This window comes from Dermochelys coriacea, chromosome 24 (genome assembly GCF_009764565.3).
Source record: "Dermochelys coriacea isolate rDerCor1 chromosome 24, rDerCor1.pri.v4, whole genome shotgun sequence".
NCBI classification, from domain to species: domain Eukaryota; kingdom Metazoa; phylum Chordata; order Testudines; family Dermochelyidae; genus Dermochelys; species Dermochelys coriacea.
In genome coordinates, this window is record NC_050091.1 from 10,708,009 (window position 1) to 10,728,746 (window position 20,738).

Consider the following 20,738-nt stretch of genomic DNA (forward strand, 5'->3'; position numbering starts at 1 on the left):
TGGCTGGCTGCTTTGTTGGACCCTGCCTTTTTGACTGGCTCCTGAGCCCTGCTCTGCTGACCTGTACCCAGATCCTGCCTTCCTGACCTGTTCCTACCTCTTGGCTGTGACCACTAGGTCTGACTGCCCAAGCCCCAGATGTGACATTTCTAAGGAGAGTCTGTGTAGGGTCTCATGGGCTCATGGTAGCCTGTGTTCTTGAGGAAATGCACTGTGGTGTTCTGTACTAGTTGGAGTTTTCTAAGGGCTGAAGGCTTCATGACCAGGTATATCACACTGCTGTCATCAGATGAGTGGTGATGAAGGTGTGAATAACTGAGGCCAGGTGATTGTCTGCCAGAAAGGCATGAGTGGGCTTGCCAGCTGGAGGTGGGAGAAAGCACTACTCATGGAAGCTGCATTGTGTCATGTATTTCCCCTGCGGCCTTTATCAACTCCACAAATCTTATTGATTCCAGTGCAGCCCCTCCTGATTTACACCAGATTGCTTCGGAGTAATGTGGGTGTAATCAGGCTCTGAATGAGCTCTCCCATGACATCTAGTGATGGGCTGGGGAAGAGGACTTCAGGAGCTGACTTTAGAATCATAGAATCATAGAAGATTAGGGTTGGAAGAGACCTCAGGAGGTCATCTAGTCCAATGCCCTGCTCAAAGCAGAACCAACCCCAACTAAATCATCCCAGCCTGGGCTTTGTCAAGCCTGACCTCAAAAACCTCTAAGGAAGGAGTTTCCACCACCTCCCTAGGTAACCCATTCCAGTGCTTCACCACCCTCCTAGTGAAATAGTGTTTCCTAATATCCAACCTAGACCTCTCTGTGACGGACCCCCCCATAAGGCTTTATGAAAATATGCTTATTAATATATATATATATATGACATATCTGGAATATGTTTATGCTACATATGCCATGTAACATATCTATGTAAAGGTTATGATCTACTGAATATATTCATCCTATTTGTATGCATGTGCCATTGTTGTATTCAAAGTTATGAATATTGGTTGTATACTTGTTTGATTTTAAATAACCTTAGTAAAGCATTTGGTCAGCTTCTTTAGAAAGGAATTTGCAAGTTAAGTGCTCAATCAAGAAGCACTTAATGCACAATGGAACTTGGAAGGATCCAATCCACATAAGAAGTCTACCTGAGGACGTTCAAGGTAGCATGTAAGCAATGGCTGCTGCCTGTAAAAACTGAGTTATGCATGTACATGTGACTTGCCCATGTGACTCCAAAACTCCATCTTGGAGCTGGACTTTGCATAGGAGAGAGGAGGGGGTCTCCACCCACAAGGGAAAGTCTATTTAAGCCTGTGGGAGACCCCTCCATTTGGTTTTCAGCTGGCTAAAGAGATAGCCTCTCCACCCCCAAGGATACCTGAAAGAAACTAGAACAAAGGATAGTAACTACAGGGGGTATGAGTTATTGCTGGACCCAGACTAGAAGGAGACTAGTCTGTAAAAGGAAGCTTACTGGCATTCATCTGAGGGTGAGGTTTTATCTGTATTCAGTTTTCTTAGACATAGACTTGCATGTTCTATTTTATTTTGCTTGGTAATTCACTTTCTTCTGTCTGTTACTACTTGGAACCACTTAAATCCTACTTTCTGTATTTAATAAAATCACTTTTTACTTATTAATTAACCCAGAGTATGTATTAATACCAGGGCGGATGAGGGGGGGCAAACAGCTGTGCTATAGAGGGTGAACAATTTATGAGTTTACCCTGTATAAGCTGTATACAGGGTAAAACGGATTTATTTGGAGTTTGGACCCCACTGGAAGTTGGGCGTCTGAGTGTTAAAGACAGGAACACTTCTTAAGCTGCTTTCAGTTTAAGCCTACAGCTGTTAGGGGACGTGGTTCAGACGTGGATCTGGGTTTGCAGCAGGCTAGCGGGTCTGGCTCAAGCCAGGCAGGGCTCCAATCTGGGAGGGTAGGGAAAGCAGGGGCAGAAGTAGTCTTGGCACATCAGTTGGCAGCCCCAAGGGGGTTTCTGTGATCCAACCCATCACACTCTCCCACTGCAACTTGAGACCATTGCTCCTTCTTCTGTCATCTGCCACCACTGAGAACAGCTTTGGAACCCCCCTTCAGGTAGTTGAAAGCTGCTATCAAATCCCCCCTCACTCTTCTTTTCTGCAGACTAAATAAGCCCAGTTCCCCCAGCTTCTCCTCATAAGTCATGTGCCCCAGTTCCCTAATCATTTTTGTTGCTCTCTGCTGGACTCTCTCCAATTTTTCCACATCTTTTCTATAGTGGAAGCCCCAAAACTGGATGCAATACTCCAGTTGTGGCCTCAACAGTGCTGAATAGATGGGAATAATCACTTCCCTCGATCTGCTGGCAATGCTCCTATTAATGCAGCCAATATGCCATTAGCCTTCTTGGCAACAAGGGCATGCTGTTGACTCATATCCAGCTTCTCGTCCACCATAATCCCAAGGTCCTTTTCTGCAGAACTGCCGCTTAGCCGGTTGGTCCCCAGCCTGTAGAAGTGCATGGGATTCTTCCATCCTAAGTGCAGGACTCTGCACTTGTCCTTGTTGAACCCCATCATATTTCTTTTGTCCCAATCCTCCAATTTGTCTAGGTCACGCTGGACCCTATCCCTACCCTCCAGTGTATCTACCTCTCCCCCATCTTATTGTTATCCGCAAACTTGCTGAGGGTGCAATCAATCCCATCATCCAGATCATTAATGAAGATGTTGAATAAAATTGGCCCCAGGACTGACCCCTGGGGCACTCTGCTTGATACCGGCTGCCAATTAGACATGGAACCATTGATCACAACCAGTTGAGCCTGATGATCTAGCCAGCTTTTCTATCCACCTTATAGTCCATTCATCCAGCCCATACTTTTTTAACTTGCTGGCAAGAATATTGTGGAAGATTGAATCAAAAGCTTTGCTAAAGTCAAGGTATATCACGTCCACTGCTTTCCCCATATCCGCAGAGCCAGTTATCTCATCATAGAAGGCAATCAGGTTGGTCAGGCATGACTTGCCCTTGGTGAATCCATGTTGACTGTTCCTGATCACCTTCCTCGCCTCCAAGTGCTTCAAAATGGATTTCTTGAGGACCTGCTCCATGATTTTTCCAGGGACCGAGGTGAGGCTGACCAGTCTGTTGTTCCCTGGATTCTCATTCTTCCCTTTTTTAAAGATGGGCACTATATTTGCCTTTTTCCTATTGTTCGGGACTCCTCCGATCACCACAAGTTTTCAAAGATAATGGCCAATGGCTCTGCAATCACATCAGCCAACTCCCGCAGCACCCTTGGATGCATTAGATCAAGACCCACGGACTTGTGTACGTCCAGCTTCTCTAAATAGTCCTTAACCTGTTCTTTCACTACTGAGGGCTGCTCACCTCCTCCCCATACTGTGCTGCCCAGTTCAGCAGTCTGGGAGCTGACCTTGTCTGTGAAGATGGAGGCAAAAAAAACATTAAGTACTTCAGCTTTTTCCACATCACCTATCACTAGGTTGCCTCCCCAATTCAGTAAGGGTCCCACACTTGCCCTGACCTTCTCATTGCTAACATACCTGGAGAAACCCTTCTTGTTTCCCTTCATATTCTTTGCTATTTGCAACTCCAATTGTGCTTTGGCCTTCCTGATTACACCCCTACATGCTCGAGCAATATTTTTATACTGCTCCCTAGTTATCTGTCCAAGTTTCCACTTTTTGTAAGCTTCTTTTTTGTGTTTAAGCTCTCCGAAGATTTGTCTGTAAAGCCAAGCTGGTCGCCTGACATATTTGCTATTATTTCTGCCCATCGGGATGGTTTATTCCTGCACCCTCAAAAGTCTTTTTTAAAATACAGCCAGCTCTCCTGGATTCCTTTCCCCTTCATATTAGCCTACCAGGGGATCCTGCCCATCTGTTCCCTGTGGGAGTCAAAGTCTGCTTTTCTGAAGACCAGGGTCTGTATTCTGCTGCTCTCCTTTCTTCCTTGTGTCAGGATCCTGAACTCGACCATCTCATGGTCACTGCCTCCCAGGTTCCCATCCACTTTTGCTTCCCTTACTAATTCTTCCCTGTTTGTGAGCAGCAGGTCAAGAAGAGCTCTGCCCCTCGTTGGTTCCTCCAGCACTTGCACCAGGAAATTGTCCCCTACACTTTCCAAAACTTCCTGGATTGTCTGTGCACCGCTGTTTTGCTCTCTCAGCAGATATCGGGGTGATTGAAGTCCCCCATGAGAACCAGAGCCTGAGATCTAGTAACTTTTGTTAGTTGCCTAAAGAAAGCCTCGTCCACCTCATCCCCCTGGTCCGGTGGTCTATAGCAGACTCCCATCACAACATCACCCTTGTTGCTCACACTTCTAAACTTAATCCAGAGACTCCCAGGTTTTTCTGCAGTTTCACACCGGAGCTCTGAGCAGTCATACTGCTCTCTTACATACAATGCAACTCCCCCACCTTTTCTGCAGTCTCTCCTTTCTGAACCATTTTTATCCATCCATGACAGTACTCCGGTCATGTGAGTTATCCCACCAAGTCTCTGTTATTCCAATCACATCATAATTCCTTGACTGTGCCAGGACTTCCAGTTCTCCCTGCTTGTTTCCCAGCTTCTTGCATTTGTGTATAGGCACTTGAGATAACTCTCTGATTGTCCTGCTTTCTCAATATGAGACAGGAGTCCTCCCTTCTTGTGCTCTCCTGCTTGTGCTTTCTCCTGGTATCCCACTTACCTCAGGGCTTCGGTCTCCTTCCCCTGGTGAACCTCGTTTAAAGCCCTCCTCAGTACATTAGCCAGCCTGCTTGCGAAGATGCTCTTCCCTCTCTTCGTTAGGTGGAGCCTGTCTCTGCCTAGCAATCCTATCTCTTCAATCAGACCCATAGCAGGTCCATAGCAAAACTATCTCTTCAATCAGACAGCTGAGCACCGAGCCCTACATTTCAACAGTCTCCAGGCACAGGAAGCTGTATGTTAAGGAGGTGGGAGAGGGTTTCTGAGGGATAACACTACTTTTGTTTGTTTGACTCCTTACTTTTATATTTTTTAAAGAGCAGCTGCATTTCAGCCCGAGTAAACTCCTAAACGTTGCCAGTTGCATTAGAGAAGGTGGCTATTTCGGAAGCCATTTGCAGCAATGGTCAGTCTTGTATATTGAGACATTGATTTCTTTAGTCATTTCTGTTAAAAGTAAATAATTAAATTACTAAGGAAATATAACATCTAAAATTATTAAATGTTTAAATACTAGACCATACTGTGATTTACCCCATCTCACTATAAATTATTTCTAGGCTAATTTTTAGTAATTATAATTAACCTATAGATCAGCATTTCTCAAACTGGGATCTGTGGATACCTTGGGGTCCAAAAGGGCAGTCCAGCGGATTCACAGGCCGCACTGATCAACTCCTCCCCTTTCCTCCCAGCACCTCCTGCACGCCGCTGAACAGCTGTTCAGCAGCATGCAGGAGGCACTGGGAGGGAGGGGGAGGAGCAGGGCCGGGGTGCTCAGGGGAGGGGATGGAAAGAGGCAGGGAAGAGGAGGAGCAGGGGTGGAGCGAGGGTGGGGTGGGGATGGGGTCTTGGGGGAAGGGGTGGAGTGGGGGCAGGGCCTGGGGCTGAGGGGGGCTTGGGTTGCTAAAGTTTGAGAACTGCTGCTATAGATTCAAAGTGGGGGTGGGGTTTGAAAGACACAAATGGATGTCAATGAAAATGTCACCCGATGTTGAAGCCAGAAGGGGCCATTTCAGTCCTCCAGTCTGAGCTTCTGCATAACCCAGGCCAGAGACCCTGACCAAGGGACTGCAGGATTAGGAAATCATTTTTCCCTACTACGTAAGTGACACTGTGAGGTCTGGTGACTTTTAAAGACATGCAGCTCTGACGTAAAAACTCCAGGTGATGAAGGATCCACCACCCTGCGAACCATTGTCCAGTGACTAGCTCCCATTCCTATTAAAATGCTTCATATTTCCATTTTGAATTGTTCTAACAGCACCTTCCAGCCCTTGGCTCCTGTTACGTGTGTACCTGCTAATGTCCCTAATGTCACAGTGGATGGATGGGGCAGATATCTTCTCCATGCGGGCTCTGGTTTCTTCTCTTGGAGCTAGAGCCAGGTTAGATATAAATATTTCTTCTGGTTCCTCTTCTCAACTCAGATAACAATTTTTGCAGCCTTTAAACAAAATTGCTGAGACCACAGAAGGAAATGAACTCCCAGCAGGCTGCTTCTGCTCAGCTTTGTGCTCTTGGTGCAGAAGAGGCTGAGGCATAAAAACTGTGGATTTCAAGGGGCAGGACAAGCCATGATCTGGCTGAGTTGCTGTGAATCTGGTGTACTTATCATTTTGTTAGTGCCCTGGAATCTACACCAGGGTTTGTCTTACTTTTGTAGTTTGTCTGGTCTTTCTTAGCTAATTGATTTTCTAAGTAACTTCTATGATAGTTATTCAATCACTACACAATAGATTCATAGATTATTGTGATCATCTAGTCCTGTATAACACAAGCCATGAGAAGTCCTGTTTGAACTAGCGTGTATGGTTTAGACCCTTACCTGATCGCTTTCGTTACAGTGTGTATGGTAACACCCATTGTTTCATGTTCTCTGTGTATATAAAATTCCCCTACTGTATTTTCCACTGCATGCATCCGATGAAGTGAACTGTAGCTCACGAAAGCTTATGCTCAAATAAATTTATTAGTCTCTAAGGTGCCACAAGTACGCCTTTTCTTTTTGTGGATACAGAGTAACAGGGCTGCTACTCTGAAACCTGGTTTAGAACAGTGGTTCTCAACCTATTTATCATTGTGGGCTGCATATGCAGCCCACAAAGTGTTAGCTGGGCTGTAGGTTGAGAACCACAGTACCCCCCCAATATGCTCCCCACAAACCCCTATGCTCAGCACCCTCCACCCAGAGACCCCCCCCCCACAGAATGGGGCCAGGAGTGGAGAGCTGAGCGTGGGGCAGGGGACTGGGACCCCGACCCTTGAGCCTGCTGCATGGGGCCAGGCAGCAGCTGGCTGTCCAGATGCCATTACGGGAAGCTGCCCAAACCCAGACCCCAGACCCTGCTGCAAGGGGTTGGGTGGTAGACAGCTGCCTGGACCTCAGACCCTGTCATGTGGGGCTGGGCAGCAGCCAGCTGCCCAGACCCCGCCACAAGGAGCCAGGGGGCAGCCAGGATCCTAGCCCTTACGATGTGGGTCCGGGTGGCAGCCAGCTGCCCAGACCCCGAGCCTCACTGGAAGGGCAGCCGGGACCAGCCTTTAGCACACAGCTAAGCTGGGCTGCAGCTGTGTGCTAATTGGGCCGCATGTGACCCATGGGTTGAGAACCGCTGGTTTAGAAAAACATCCAGTCTTTGTTTTAAAATTGTCAGTGATGGAGAATCCACAACTCTTGGTAAATTGTTCCAAAGGTTACTTGCCATCACTGTTAAAAATTTGCACCTAATTTCGAGACTGAATATATCTAGCTTCAACTCCCAGCCATTGGATCTTATTATACATTTGTCTGTTAGATTTAAGAGCCCTGTTCCCCTTATAGGTACTTGCAGACTATGATCAAGTCATCCATTAACCTTCTGTTGTTAAACTAAGTAGCTTCAGCTTCTTGACTCTAAAGCACTATTCGACATGTTCACTAATCCTTTAGTCATTCTTCTGGCTCTTCTCTGAACCCTCTCCAATATATCAACATCCTTCTCAAATCATGGACACCAAAACTGGCCACTGTATTCTAGCAGCAGCCACACCAATGCCAAATACAGAGGTAAAATAACCTCTCTGCACCTGCTCAAGATCCCCTTGTTCATACATCCTAGGACTGCATCAGCCCATTGGCCTCAGTATTGCATGGGGACCTTGTGTTCAGCTGATAATCTACCGCAACCCCCAAGTTTTTTTCAGAGTCACTGCTTCCCAGGGGAGAGTCCCCCATCCTGTAAGAACAGCCTGCATTATTTGTTCTCAGATGTGTAACTTTACCTTTGGCCACATTAAAACAAATATTGTATGCTTGCAACCAGAATAACAAGTTATCCTGGTCGCTCTGTACCAGTGACGTGCCCTCTTCATTGTTTACCCCTCTACCAATCTTTGTGTCATCTACAACAGTGGTTCTCAACCAGGGGTCTGAGGGTCCCTGGGGGGCCACAAGCAGGTTTCAGGGGGTCCATAAAGCAGGGCCGGCATAAGACTTGCTGGGCCCCAGGGCTGAAAGCTGAAGCTGGACTATGCAGGGTTGAAGCCCAGGGCTCTGAACCCCACCACCTGGGGCTGAAGCTGAAACCTGAGTAACTGAGCTTCGTGTGTGCCCTCTGTGGCACGAGGCCCCAGGCAATTGCCCTGCTTGCTACCTCCTAACGCAAGTCCTGGCTTTTATATGCAGAAAAACAATTGCGGCACAGCTGGGCCATGGAGTTTTTATAGCATGTTTGAGGTGGGGGCTCAGAAAGAAAAAGGTTGAGAACCCCAGATCTACAACCTTTATCAATGAGGATTCTGTTTTCTCTTAGGTCATTAACAAAAATGTTAAATAGTCTAGTGCCAAGAACCCGTCCACCTGGGACCCCATTTGAAACACACCTACTCCGTGACGTGAGTCACTATTTGCAATTACATTATGAGATCTGTCAGTTAGCCAGTTTTTAATCCATCCAATATGTGCCGTGTTAATTTTATATTGGTCTCATTTTTTAATCAAAATGTTGTGCAGGATCAAGTCCAACGCCTTACAGAAGTGGAAGTATATCACATCAACACTGTGACTTTAGCGCTCTGTAATTTATGTGCTTGGTATTTAATTTCGAGCAACTACTGTGAATTGCTACAAAGCTTGGCAGACGATTTCCTGACTATGCCTGAGAAACGCCGTGACTTATGGTGCGAATTGAGTATGGCTGGTGCCCAAGTCTCAAATGGGGAGCATCTTATGCCATGCACTGGTGTAGACAGCACCGTGTCGGCAGGTGGGATTCTCCCATCACCATAGCAACTGCCTCTTGGGGAGGTGGAGTACCAACGCCATCAGGGGAGCTTCTCCCATCAGCGTAGGTAGTGTCTTCTCTAAGTGCTACAAACCCTTAGTCTCAGGCCCCGTGGGCAGGGAAGGGCCACCCCCATTGTACAAATGAGAGCTGAGGCACCGGAGAGGCTAAGGGATTGGCTCAAGGTTATAACACAAAGCCAGTGGCAGAGCTGGGAAGAGAAGTTCAGGCTCCAGCACCCCAGTTTAGAATGCTCTCTACTACCCCAGGCCTACGTGCCAAGGGCAGGGGGAGGTGATGGGAGCTGGGCTGAGCAGACTGGAGCTATTGGGGGATAGTGTGTAGGGGCATTGATCATTTGGAGATGGGGGATGGGCCAGCATTAGGGGCTGCTGCGCCCCATCCTCCCTATCCGCTGCCCTTGCAGTACTCAGCTGCCTTCATCTCCCCTTCCTCTATTCTGTCACCTGATTGGACAAGGCTGGGGCTGATGCCCTTAGTAACCAGAGAAAAGTATAAAAGATTCATGAATTCCAAGGCCAGAAGGGACCACTGTGCTCATCGACCTCCTGGATAACTCAGGCCAGAGAGCTGACCCCAGATGATTCCTAGAGCAGAGTTGTTAGAGAAACATCTCAGCTTGGTCTAAAAACTGTCAGTGATAGAGATTCCATCACAACCCCGGTGAATTGTTCCAATGGTTAATTACAGTCATTCGAAGGGTCAATCCGAGCCCCACGGCCCCTGTCCCAGCTGGCCAGGGAGGCTGGGCAGGCAGTGAGGGCTCCCGGGCAGCAGGGAGAGTAGTTCGGAGCAGGAGCTGGGACTGGGAGCTCCCCTCTCCTGGGGGCTATGTGGGACCAAGACAAAGAGAATGGGAACAAAGCGGTGACAGGGTCTGAAAGTGGCCCGTGTGCCCATGCAGGCCCAAAGCCTGCCATGGAAAAGGTGTGTGTGTGTGTGTGTGTGTGTGTGTGTATGTGAGTGAGCATGCAGTGAGAGGGCTGCATGTGTGTGTACGCACCCATGAGTGGCTCTAATGGGGCACAACCTTCACACCCTCCCCACCCTGTAGCCAGGAAGGGAAGAGGTCTCAGCCCCATCTATTGCCCTGGGACTCTCACTGGGGAGGGGTGGGTCTCTCCTTCTGATGGTGTTAGAGGACACTTCCCATAAATGATTCAGTCCGTTTGACTCCTTTAATGGTACTGCTCTGTACATGCCACTTGCTGTGGCCAACCTGATACCCCCTGTGCGACAGACATGATCTATAGACTGATACCTCTCCCCAGGGAACAGTGTTACTTGGCTCTTACACCACTCTCCACAAACAAAGTGTGCATCACCAGCCGCAGTCTATGGAGGCAGAAACTGAGGCACAGCTTGGGAAAGGGACCTGCCCAAGGTCACACAGGGACACATCAGTAGCAGAGATGGAAACAGAACCCAGGAGTCCAGGTTCCCTGCTTGCCACACGAGAGCATGATGACTGAACCACACCACCAAAGTTGGTGTGGAAGCTTCTACCCCACCTCACCCCAACCCCCTCCCCATCAGACCCCATCAACCCTGACCCCAGGGACCCCCCTCAACATCTGTCCCCATCACCCCTAGGAAGCCCTTCCCCCACCTGACCCATCACCCCTGGTCCCAAGGAGCTCCCTCAATATCTGCCCCCATTATCCCTAGGAACCTCTTCCCTCCTGACCCCATCAACCCAGTCCCAGGGACTCCCCCTCCTCACCCGACCCCATCACCCCTGGTCCCAAGGAGTTCCCTCAATATCTGTGCCCATCATCCCTAGGAACCTCTTCCCCCCCCGACCCCATCATCCCAGTCCCAGGGAGCTCTCTCCCCATTTGACCCCATAACTCCTGGCCCAAAGAGCCCCCTCCCCATCTGACCCCAACACCCCAGCCCCAGAGAGCCCCCTCCCCATCTGACCCCATTTTCCTTGGCCCAGAGAGCCGCCTCCCTACCTGACCCCATCATCCCATAACCCATCACCCCCATCCCCAAGGAGTCCCCCCATCATCCCTGACCCAAAGAGTCCCCTCCCCATCTGACCCCATCACCCCCAGCCCCAAGGAGCCCCCCCATCATCCCTGGACCAGAGAGCCCCCTCCCCATCTGACCCCAACACCCCAGCCCCAGAGAGCCCCCTCCCCATCTGACCCCATTACCCCAGCCCCAGGGAGCCCCTTCTCCATCTGCCCCCATCACCCTGGCCCATGAGTAAAGTGTGTCCGTCATTCCAGCTGGAGCCCGGACAGGCTGTGCAAACCCCAGGGCCTCCTAGAGAAACAAGGTGTTGAGCTGTAGAGGGGCAGTTTCCAGGCTGCTGGGTGCTGTCTGCCCTCCCCCCATCACATTCCATACTTGTATCCGGCTGGTGCCGGGGGCATCATGTCACGACACACGTCTTTACATGTTGTGATACAGTTCACCCCACTGAGTGTGTGTGGGGGGGGGCGGGGGGTATTACCCGCCCTAGGTCTTGTTTGTGTGCAGTAAGGAGTCTCCCTAGCCATGGGGTGGGTATAGCACAGGTGGGGGTTGTTCCACTCCCCACAGGTGGAAATGGGCAGGGGCTCAGCAACCCTGTGAAGTGGCACAAAGGTCAGTGCTAGGTCCCTGAAAGTTGCTACCGCCCTGGGATTTTAGCTCAAGAGCCCTGCCCAGCGTGGGTGCCATCATGGGGATGCCCCCGCAGCAGCTGGGATTGTTCATGGGCTTCCCATGGGTAGGAGCAGCATCGGAGCTCCCTGGATCTGCGCAGAGGGTGGATGGAGCCGTGGGGCTGGGCACACAGTGGGGAGGTTCTTGCTTCTTGGGTTGCTTGGAGCTGGAGCATAGCTGGGAGTCCCGCTGCTTGCAGGGGGTGCTCTCCTCCCCACCCCTGGGGGTCCTACTTCTGGCATGGCATGTAGCTGACGTGCGAGCAGCCGTGGCTGGGGTGCAGGTGGCCACCTCTGCATGGGCCAGCAGGGGCACAGTCTCTGTGGGCAGGGATAGGCAGCATGAGGTCACTCCTCCCTGCCCCTTTAGCACCCGGCCCCCTCCGCTGGCTCATTTTGTGCCAGTGCCAGGCCTGCCTGACCTGCCCACAGTCTGCTCGCCCTCGGGGCGCATGCAGGGTCGCTCTGGGTGCCAACACAGCCGCTTCAGGCCACAGCGTCACCCTGAGCCTCGGGCCCCCTCCTCCCTAGTCTCGCTCTATCATTCCAGCCTCTTCCAAGCTTTGCCTCTTTCCCCTCTTTTTCCTTGACCCCCTTTCTTTCCCTGCCCCTTCCCCCTTATTCCCCACCTCCCTTCCACGGCGCCCCCTTCCCCCAGCCCAGAGGCGTCACCTGATTTCAGTGGGCACCATGGGCTGGCAGTGCCTCCGTCTGCAGTACCACAGCAGGGCCCAGAGGATCGAGAGTATCAGGACCAGAAGGAAAATGGCCCCCAGGACAGAGCCTACGATGAGCCCCACGTTCCTTGTATCTGCAGAAGGGGAGCAAACCTGTCACCTTCTCCCTCCCCCCCATACCGGGCTGGGATCACGCCCAGAAAGCACCGCAGGGACTCCTGGCTGCTGAGTCCCATCGATACCCTGCCCACCGGGCACTGTTCCCATATTCGCTCTGCATGCCCCAGGGGAGTCCCCTGCTGGGCTGCCCATGAGGCCCTGGCCAGGCCCATGTAATCCATGGGGCCCTGCCTGGGCAATAGCTCCTGTGAGAAGGTGCCTGCTGCGTGGGGTCAGTGCATTAGCTTGGAGCTGTAGCTCGGCGCCAAGAACCTGGCCCTCCCTGGCACCTTGTCAAAGGGCTCAGCCCTGGCGATGGGGGCGGGGATGGGGGAGTCGCCTTTGCTGTCTATGGGTCATTGTTCCCAATGCAGGAGGCAAGGGGGATTAGAGTCAGAGATCTTAAGGCCAGAAGGACCCATCAGATCATCCAGTCTGCCCTCCTGCACATCACAGCTCACCAGCCCTCCCCCCACAGCGCCCCCATAGAACCGGGATTACACTAAAGTACCACAGTCCAGCAGAGCCCTAGCTATGAGGCACCAGCCACAGAGCCCAGGAGGGGCCGAGTCTCCATTGTTCCCTATGGGGAAGTGGGTTCTCCATTGTTCCCTAGGAGGGTCTCCATTGTACCCTATGGAAAAGGAAGTTCTCCATTGTTCCCTATGGGGAGCTCTCTATTGTTCCTGATAGGGAAGGGGGTTCTCCATTGTTCTCTATGGGGGGGGTTCTCCATTGTTCACTATTGGGGGGTTCTCCATTGTTCACTATGGGGAAGGGGGGTTCTCCATTGTTCCCTATTGGGGGGGTTCTCCATTGTTCCCTGTGGGGAAGCAGGTTCTCCATTGTTCCCTAGGAGGGTCTCTATTGGACCCTATGGAGAAGGAAGTTCTCCACTGTTGCCTATGGGGGGCTTTCCATTGTTCCCTATGGGGAAGGGGGTTCTCCATTGTTTTCTATTGGGGGGAGTTCCCCATTGTTCCCTATGGGGAAGCGGGTTCTCCATTGTTCCCTAGGAGGGTCTCCATTGTACCCTATGGAGAGTTCAGAGTGGCAGCCCTGTTAGTCTGTATCTGCAAAAAAAAAAAAAAAAAGGGGGTACTTGTGGCACCTTAGAGACTAACAAATTTATTTGAGTATAAGCTTTCGTGAGCTACAGCTCACTTCATTGGATTTTAGTCTCTAAGGTGCCACAAGTACTCTTTTTCTTCCTATGGAGAAGTTCTTCATTGTTCCCTATGGGGGGCTCTCCATTGTTACCTACAGGGAAGGAGGGGTCTCCAGTGCTCCCTGGGGGCTGCTGGAGGCTGAGCTCTGTTCTGGCTCCGGCCCCTCAGGCTGCCCCTCACACTGACATTTTTGGACATGCCCCTCCCCTCGGGGTTCTCACAACGCCAGGCTGGTCCCGCTCCCAGCCCAGCCTGGGGTCCAGGCTCAGCTTCAAGGAGCTGCTGCCAGACGCTTGGGTCCTCCCCCGCTGGGCGCTCGGATGCTTGCCCCCTGCCCTGGCCTTGCGCCCCCCCATCCTACCTGAGTAGCCGGCGCGAGGGACGGAGACATGCACCATGCACTGGGTGTAACCCACCCTGTTGGTCACGCGGCAGCTGTAGGTCCCGGCATGCTCCTGCGACAGGCTCTGGATCATCAGGTCTCCAGAGCCTTGCCCTGCACAGGAGAGACCCAGCCCTGAGTGAGCCCCCACAAAGTACCCCCGACAGCGCCAGCTCCTCCACCCCTAGGGGCCTTGGGACAGTGCAGGGCAGCCAGAGCCCCCTGGCAACACATCAGGGCCATGCCTGGGCCCACCCCCAAAAACACCCCAGCTGCTCCATCCATGAAAAGGGTCCCCCCGGTGCCAAGACCTCAGGAAACTCATGTCACAGACATTGCCAAGGGGACACTCCCAGCTCAGCACAAGAGCATCCCACCCTCTGGGGGCCCCCACCTCTCCCCTGCACCATCCTGGGGCACACACCCCATGATGAGCTCAGCAAAGTGTGCAGGGACCCCTGCCCCCAGGGACTCCCGCCCCCACTGCTTACCCTGCACTGTCCTGGGGGGCAGCCAGCCCATGGTATAGTCCCCTCCCATCTTGGACCACTGGTAGGAGAGGGGAAGGGAGCCCCCTTCAGAGCAGCACCTGAGCATGAGGTTCCCGCCCCTGGCCGGCTCCCCGTCCATCCAGCACCGAGGGGCGGCCGGCTTCTCTGGGGAGAGACACAAATCGCATCAGTTAATGGGAGCTAGTAAGGAGCAGCAGGGATGGACAGGTAGACATGGCCATGCTCAGAGACAGGGAGGCAGGCAGAGCCCGGGTACAGCAGGAATGGGGTGGTAGTGCCCCCTGAAAGGGGGAGTCAGAGGATGGGGATTACTGATGGGCAGGCAGAGACAGATTGGTGAGCAAGGTCAGTGGGCTAGAGTCAGCATATGGGGATTGGTGGGCAGGGTCAGTGGCCTGGGGTCAGCATATGGGGACTGGCAGGAAGAGTTGGATCAGGAGGCAGTGTTTGTCCACTGGGAATGGCAAGCGGGGGCGGTGGGCAGAGGTAGGTCTGGGGGTGGTGGGGACAGTGATGGTTGGGTCAATGGTTGGAGTTTAGATCTGTGGCCGGGGTTGGGTTGTGGGGGTTCGGTCAGTAGGTAGAGTTTGGGTTAGTGGGTTGGGTCAGTGGGTGGGGATTGGAACTCACCTAGCACAGTGACGGTGACCTGGTGGGTGTTGGCAGTGGGTGAGGGTGGGTCAGTGGGTGCAGGGGGATCAGCAGGGTTGCTGGGACTCACCTAGCACAGTGACAGTGACCTGTTGGGTGTTGGCAGGGGGTGAGGGTGGGTCAGTGGCTGCAGGGGGATCAGCAGGGTTGCTGGGACTCACCTAGCAGAGTGACGGCGTCGGCAGGAGTTGCTGTTGGGTGAGTGGATGGAATTTGGGTCAGAGGGTGGGGTTGGGTTAATGGGAGGGTTGGGTCAGTGAATAGAATGTGGGTCAGTGGACCATGGGGGGATCAGTGAGGGGGTGGGACTCACCTAGCATGACGAGGATGACCTGGGGGTGTTGGCAAAGGGTTCGTGTTAGGTCAGTGCGTGGGGTTCGCTTGGCAGGGGTTGGGCCAGTGCATGGGGTTGGGTCAGTGGGCAGTGGATGGGTCGCGGTCAGAGGCGGATTAAAGGTTTGTGGGGCCCTGGGTCAGAGAAAGTGGGGGCCCCTTCTGCCTGCAGAGCAATCCCCCACTCCCCAGCAGGAGGGCTGGGTGGGCAAGTAAGTCAGGGCATGGGCACCCATTTCACTGGGGGGTCCCCAATTGGCTGGAGGCCCTGGGAATGGGCCCTGTTAGCCCAGTGGCTAATCTGCCACTGTTGGGGGTGAGGGGCCAGCAGGTGGGGGCGGGACTCACCGAGCACAGTAATGGTGATCAAGTGGGTGTCGACAGAGGCTTTCTTCACCCTGCACTCGTAGGTGGCCGAGTCCGACACATGCAGGTTTGCCAGGTGGATGGAGGCATCATACAGGCTTGGGTCCTTGGCCACAAATGCCACCCTCTGCTGCAGGCCTAGGACGTTGCCGTACTTGATCTTCTGGTCCTGGTAGGTCAGGAACTGACGGGGAGGAACCAAGCAGCAGTGAGCAATGGTGGGTGGTGAGCAAGGGGGACTGGAGACCTGCCAAGGGGCAGAACCAGGGCAGGAGCAGCACTGGGAGCTGAGAATCCAGGTCCTTGGGGACCGTCCTATACAGGGAGCTGCTAGAGATGCATGTTCTGCACCAGCGGTTTTCAAACTGTGGGTTGGGACCCAAAGTGGTCACAACCCGATTTTAATGGGGTCACCAGGGCTGGTGTTAGAGTTTCTGGGGCCTGGGGCCAAGTCCAAGCCCCAACCCCAGCTCCACCACTGAGGACTGAAGCCCGAGCCCCACTACCCAGGGCCAAAGTCCCATGGCGTCAGCCCTGGGTGGTGCAGGTCAGGTTACAGGCCCCGCACCTGGGGCTGAAGCCCTCGGGCTTTGGCTTTGACCTGTCCCCCATCCTGGATTGATAGGGCTTGGGTTTTACCCCCCCTCAGCCATCCCCCACTCAGGATGGTGGAGCTTGGGCTTTGGCTTTGGCCCCCCTGCCCGGGGTGGAGGGGCTTGGGCAGGCTCAGGCTTCAGTCCCCATTCCTGGGGTCGTGTAGTAATTTTTGTTGTCAGAAGGGGTCACGGTGCAATGAGGTTCGAGAACCTCAGTCTACACTGATGGTGCTGGGTGGCGGGGCAGAGAATGCCCTGCCCAGGGACTGGGGCCAACTAGGAGCGGAGAGGCTGGTGGAGCCCAAGCCAGATGAGCTCAGCGTCCAGGCATGGGGCAACAGGGGGAAGGGGGTGTAAGGGATTCTGTGGAAGGCAGAAGCGCAGGGCCCAGGGGGAAGGAGTCACAGCCTCAGGAGCAGAGGGTGACAGCCCCTCTTGAGGGAGGCCTCTCGCTGGGGCAAGTCACAGGGGGCAGCTGGGACAGGACAATTCAGTGGGCCCTGGGGGAGACTTGGACCTGCAGCTGGGGCTGTGCCCGAGGGAGGGACCGGCACCGTGAGGGGGCTCAAGAATATGCACACACACAAGGGTGAGGAAGGGTGGCCGGGTGCCATCAGCCAGGTTGGCAGTGGGGGCAGTGCCCAGGGGTCTCCGCAATCAGACTGGATCCGTGGGAGATGGAATCTGAGCAAGGACCCAGTGCTGGGCAGGGAGTAGCAGCCCATGAGGCAAAGGCAGGGGCAGGAACTCGGCCAAGGTGTCCCAGCAAGCCAGGGGCAGAGCTGGAAACAGACCCCGGCACAGATTCCAACCAGGCGTTTGATGGGCCTTGCTAAGGAAGTGGGTTGAGGGGCAGGACTCAGACTCACCGGCAGCCTCTGGTCAGAGTTCACCATGGTCCATATAATGTCCAGGTTGTTGGGTCCGTTGTCCTCAGGCTCCAGGATGTAGGGGCAGCCCAGCCTCACTGAGTCCCCCTGAGCCAGGTACAGCACCTGCTGGCCCTTTGCATTGATCCGCACGGCCTCTAGCACAGCTAAGGGACAGATAGACAGAGCCGCCCATCAGGACAGACAGGCTAGTGCTGGGCAGAACAGCTGCAAAGAGAGGGAGGCGTCACCGGGCACCTTCTGCGGACACTGAGCCCTTCCTGCAGTGCCCAGAGCCAGCTATGCAGGGAGCCAGTCCTGTGGCCTGCCAGTGTGGGAATGAGGGGACTGTCAGACAAGGGGCTCTGGGGGAAGCCTGTCCCATCAACTTTTAGAAGATGCTGCAAGGGGGGGGGCATTATCCCTGCAGGGACCAGGCTGTGCCCTGGGCAGAGATGGGCTCCCTTTCCCGGAGCTGGGCTCTATTGCCCAATATTTGTCAAGCTGTGGACATCTTGCTGCAAGGATCCCACTTGGCCCTGTCAGAATACAGCGAAGCAGGGTGGGTTTTGCCCTGTATCTAAGGCCAGTGCCCCTGGTGATCTCTGCTTAACACTTAGCTCAGGCCAGTGAGCTCAGACAGCCCCTAGGGGGAGCCACACCAGGGATACTGGGGCTTGATTTGAAATGCCGTGCTGCAGGGGCCACTGCAATGAACAAGCGTGCACATAATGCACTCACGAGTGTACCAGTCCAACACATTCAAGCCAGCAAAGGGCAGCATCCTGCACAAAGGCCCCTGCTGATGAAGTGAACAATTTCACTCAACTGATTTTTAAAGTTGCCAGTTTCAGCAACCTGCTGGGTCCTGACTCGGGAAAGTGAGCAAAGGTCCTGCAGGAAATGAGGGGGCGGGGGGTGTTGTTATTTATTGCACTGCTTCGTTAAGAGGCTTCTCCAACTTGCACCAACTGCCAACAGCAGCCAGGGATCCACAGGCCCAGGGGAGCCCAGCCATGCCCCCTGCCTGCAGCTGGAAGAGAATCCACAGGGGAGGTCCTCAGAGCTAGATCTGCCAGGGCTGATGTGTCTAAGCCAGATATGTCTGCAGAACACACCCAGCCTTGGTACTCTGGGAGAGCTGCCTGCTACCAGCCTGAGGGGACCTCCCCAGTGTTTCATTGTTGTGTAATTAACTAGTGACTCTTCGCAGAGCACTTTCTAGGTGCAGTGTAATCCAGGTGCAAAGGGCTCTTGCTTGCAAAGTGTCACTATATGGGATGACAGTGCAGGAAGGGAACATACCTGGGAGAAGGGTGCTGCTGGCTGATTGTCAGTCCTGCGGCAGCTGAGGGGATTCCAGCTCAGGTAGATACACATATTCTAGCTTTGATCGAGCTGCTAGCACAGTACAAATAGCAGTGCAGCTCTGGGAGCACTGACAGTGGGATGGGCTAGCCACCTGAGCAAGCACCTGGAGTCCTGGGCGGGACCGTACTCAGGGTAGTTATCCCAAGTGTCCTACCACCCATGCCGCGGCAGCTACACTGCTCTGTGTAGCTCAGTGGTTCTCCCTGAAACGCTAGGGGTGCACAGAGATCTTTCAGGGGGTACATCAACTCATCTAGATATTTGCCTAGTTTTACAACTAGGTGCCACAGATCCAGCCTTTTAAATGAAATGTTGACAAATGGTGAATGATAGCAAAACCTTAAAATAAACATTCATGAGATTCCAACAACTTCCTAGGAGTGGATTCTAGAGCTGGCCCAAACTCTGTGGAAAATCCCAACATTTATTTCAAATCAGAACAAAACCTAAACATTGATTTTGGCTACATGTAGTGAAAACACAGGCTACATGTAGTGAAATCAGTACAAACTAAAATTCCATACAATGACTTGTTTATAGTGCTCTTTATATTATAAGTACAATATTTATATTTCAATCGTTTTATTTTATAAATACATTGTAAAAATGAGAAAGTCAGCCATTTTTCAGTAGTAGTGTGGCTGTGATACTTTTGTATTGTTATGTCTGATTTTGCAGGCAAGTAGTTTTTAAGTGAGGTGAAACTTGGAGTTACACAAGACAAATCAGCCTCCTGAAAGAGGGACAGTGGCCTGGAAAGGTTGAGAGCCACAGTTGTAGTGCACTAGCTCAATCAAAACTACTCTGTGTACACCGACCTGAGCTGGAAATTACACTGCCAGCTCCAGTGTAGATGTACCATAAGAGGTTTCTCTCTTGCTGCATTTTGTCAGCGCTGCTCCATACGGGTAGTGCCCAGATTTATGGAGCCGGAGCAGTTTTGTGATGTACTAAGGGCTTGAGTACACACAGGTGTAAAATGACAGTTATAGGGGAATAACTATTCGGCTCTAGCTCTGCCTGCTAAACTGCCCGGTGTGAAGGCTTCTCTGGAACGAGAATGACTGTATTCCAGTATAATTGCTCCTGTTCCATAATGAACTCCCTGTTATTCTGGAATCAAGTGTCCACATGAGGAAGTTATTCCAGCACACCTATTATTGTTATTATTTATTAGGTGTATTACCGTAGCTCCTAGCAGCCCCAGCCAGGGACCAGGCCCCATGGTGCTTGGGACTGTGCAAATGCAAAACAAAAAGACAGTTCCTGCCCCAAGGAGCTCACAGGCATTATTCCACTATGCTGGGCAATTTCCCCATGTAGATGAGCCCTAAATTGCTAGGCTGGGAGCCATGCGGAGGGAGGGGGGTTTAGAACCAAGTTCACTAGTGTTCCCACCCTCTCTGGCTCCCTGTCACTGGCTGGGGAGGGCCTGAGGGGTCCCTTGGAGAAGCCTACCTGGTGTTAGACACAAGAGGAAGAGCTGGACAGTCCCTCGCCCAGCCATGGTCCTGCAGCCTCTCCCAGCGTATCCAGAGCAGCAGAGAAGAGAGACGATCCTGGGTGGGGAGCTCGGAGACAGGGAAGCAGAGCGTCTTGGGGCTGCTTTTATCTGCCAGGGCTGGGTGTTCCTCCCTGCAAGGAGGATGCCTTTGGGGTGAGTGAGGAGGTGAGTGAGCAGCTCCAAGCTGTGAGTGTGAGCTGCCGCCCGCTCCCTCCTGTGCCTACCTCGTAATTAACACTGGCTTGGCTGCCGTGGGCTTTCCTGCTAGCCGGGCCTGTCGCCCTGCATCCCTCTGGCACAGGGAGGCCTGACAGGTGGCTCTCTAGGCTCAGGGCTTGGGAGGGAGGTTGGTGACAGCCGGCCTCAAAGCTTTTAATGGGACCTCAACCCACCCACTGAGCTTACACCTACAGTTTCCACCTGCAGTGGTGGGCGCCAGTGACCTGGTAGCAGGGAGATGTCTATTCGCCCTGTGTGGTGTGTGTGGCTGCCAGGCT

At 52.9% G+C, this 20,738-nt stretch overlaps 1 protein-coding gene across 1 annotated transcript; it reads right to left on the reverse strand.

Moving 5' to 3' along the window:
- Positions 1-12,320: 12,320 nt before the first annotated feature.
- On the reverse strand, positions 12,321-20,284 carry VSIG8 (V-set and immunoglobulin domain containing 8). The gene is made up of 6 exons (XM_038383557.2): positions 20,196-20,284; positions 17,367-17,533; positions 15,884-16,085; positions 14,531-14,695; positions 14,019-14,153; positions 12,321-12,463 (listed from the first exon to the last, which is right to left on the reverse strand). The coding sequence occupies exons 1-6, from the start codon at positions 20,242-20,244 to the stop codon at positions 12,321-12,323; spliced, it is 861 nt and encodes a 286-aa protein (XP_038239485.2). The 5' UTR covers positions 20,245-20,284.
- Positions 20,285-20,738: the final 454 nt, after the last annotated feature.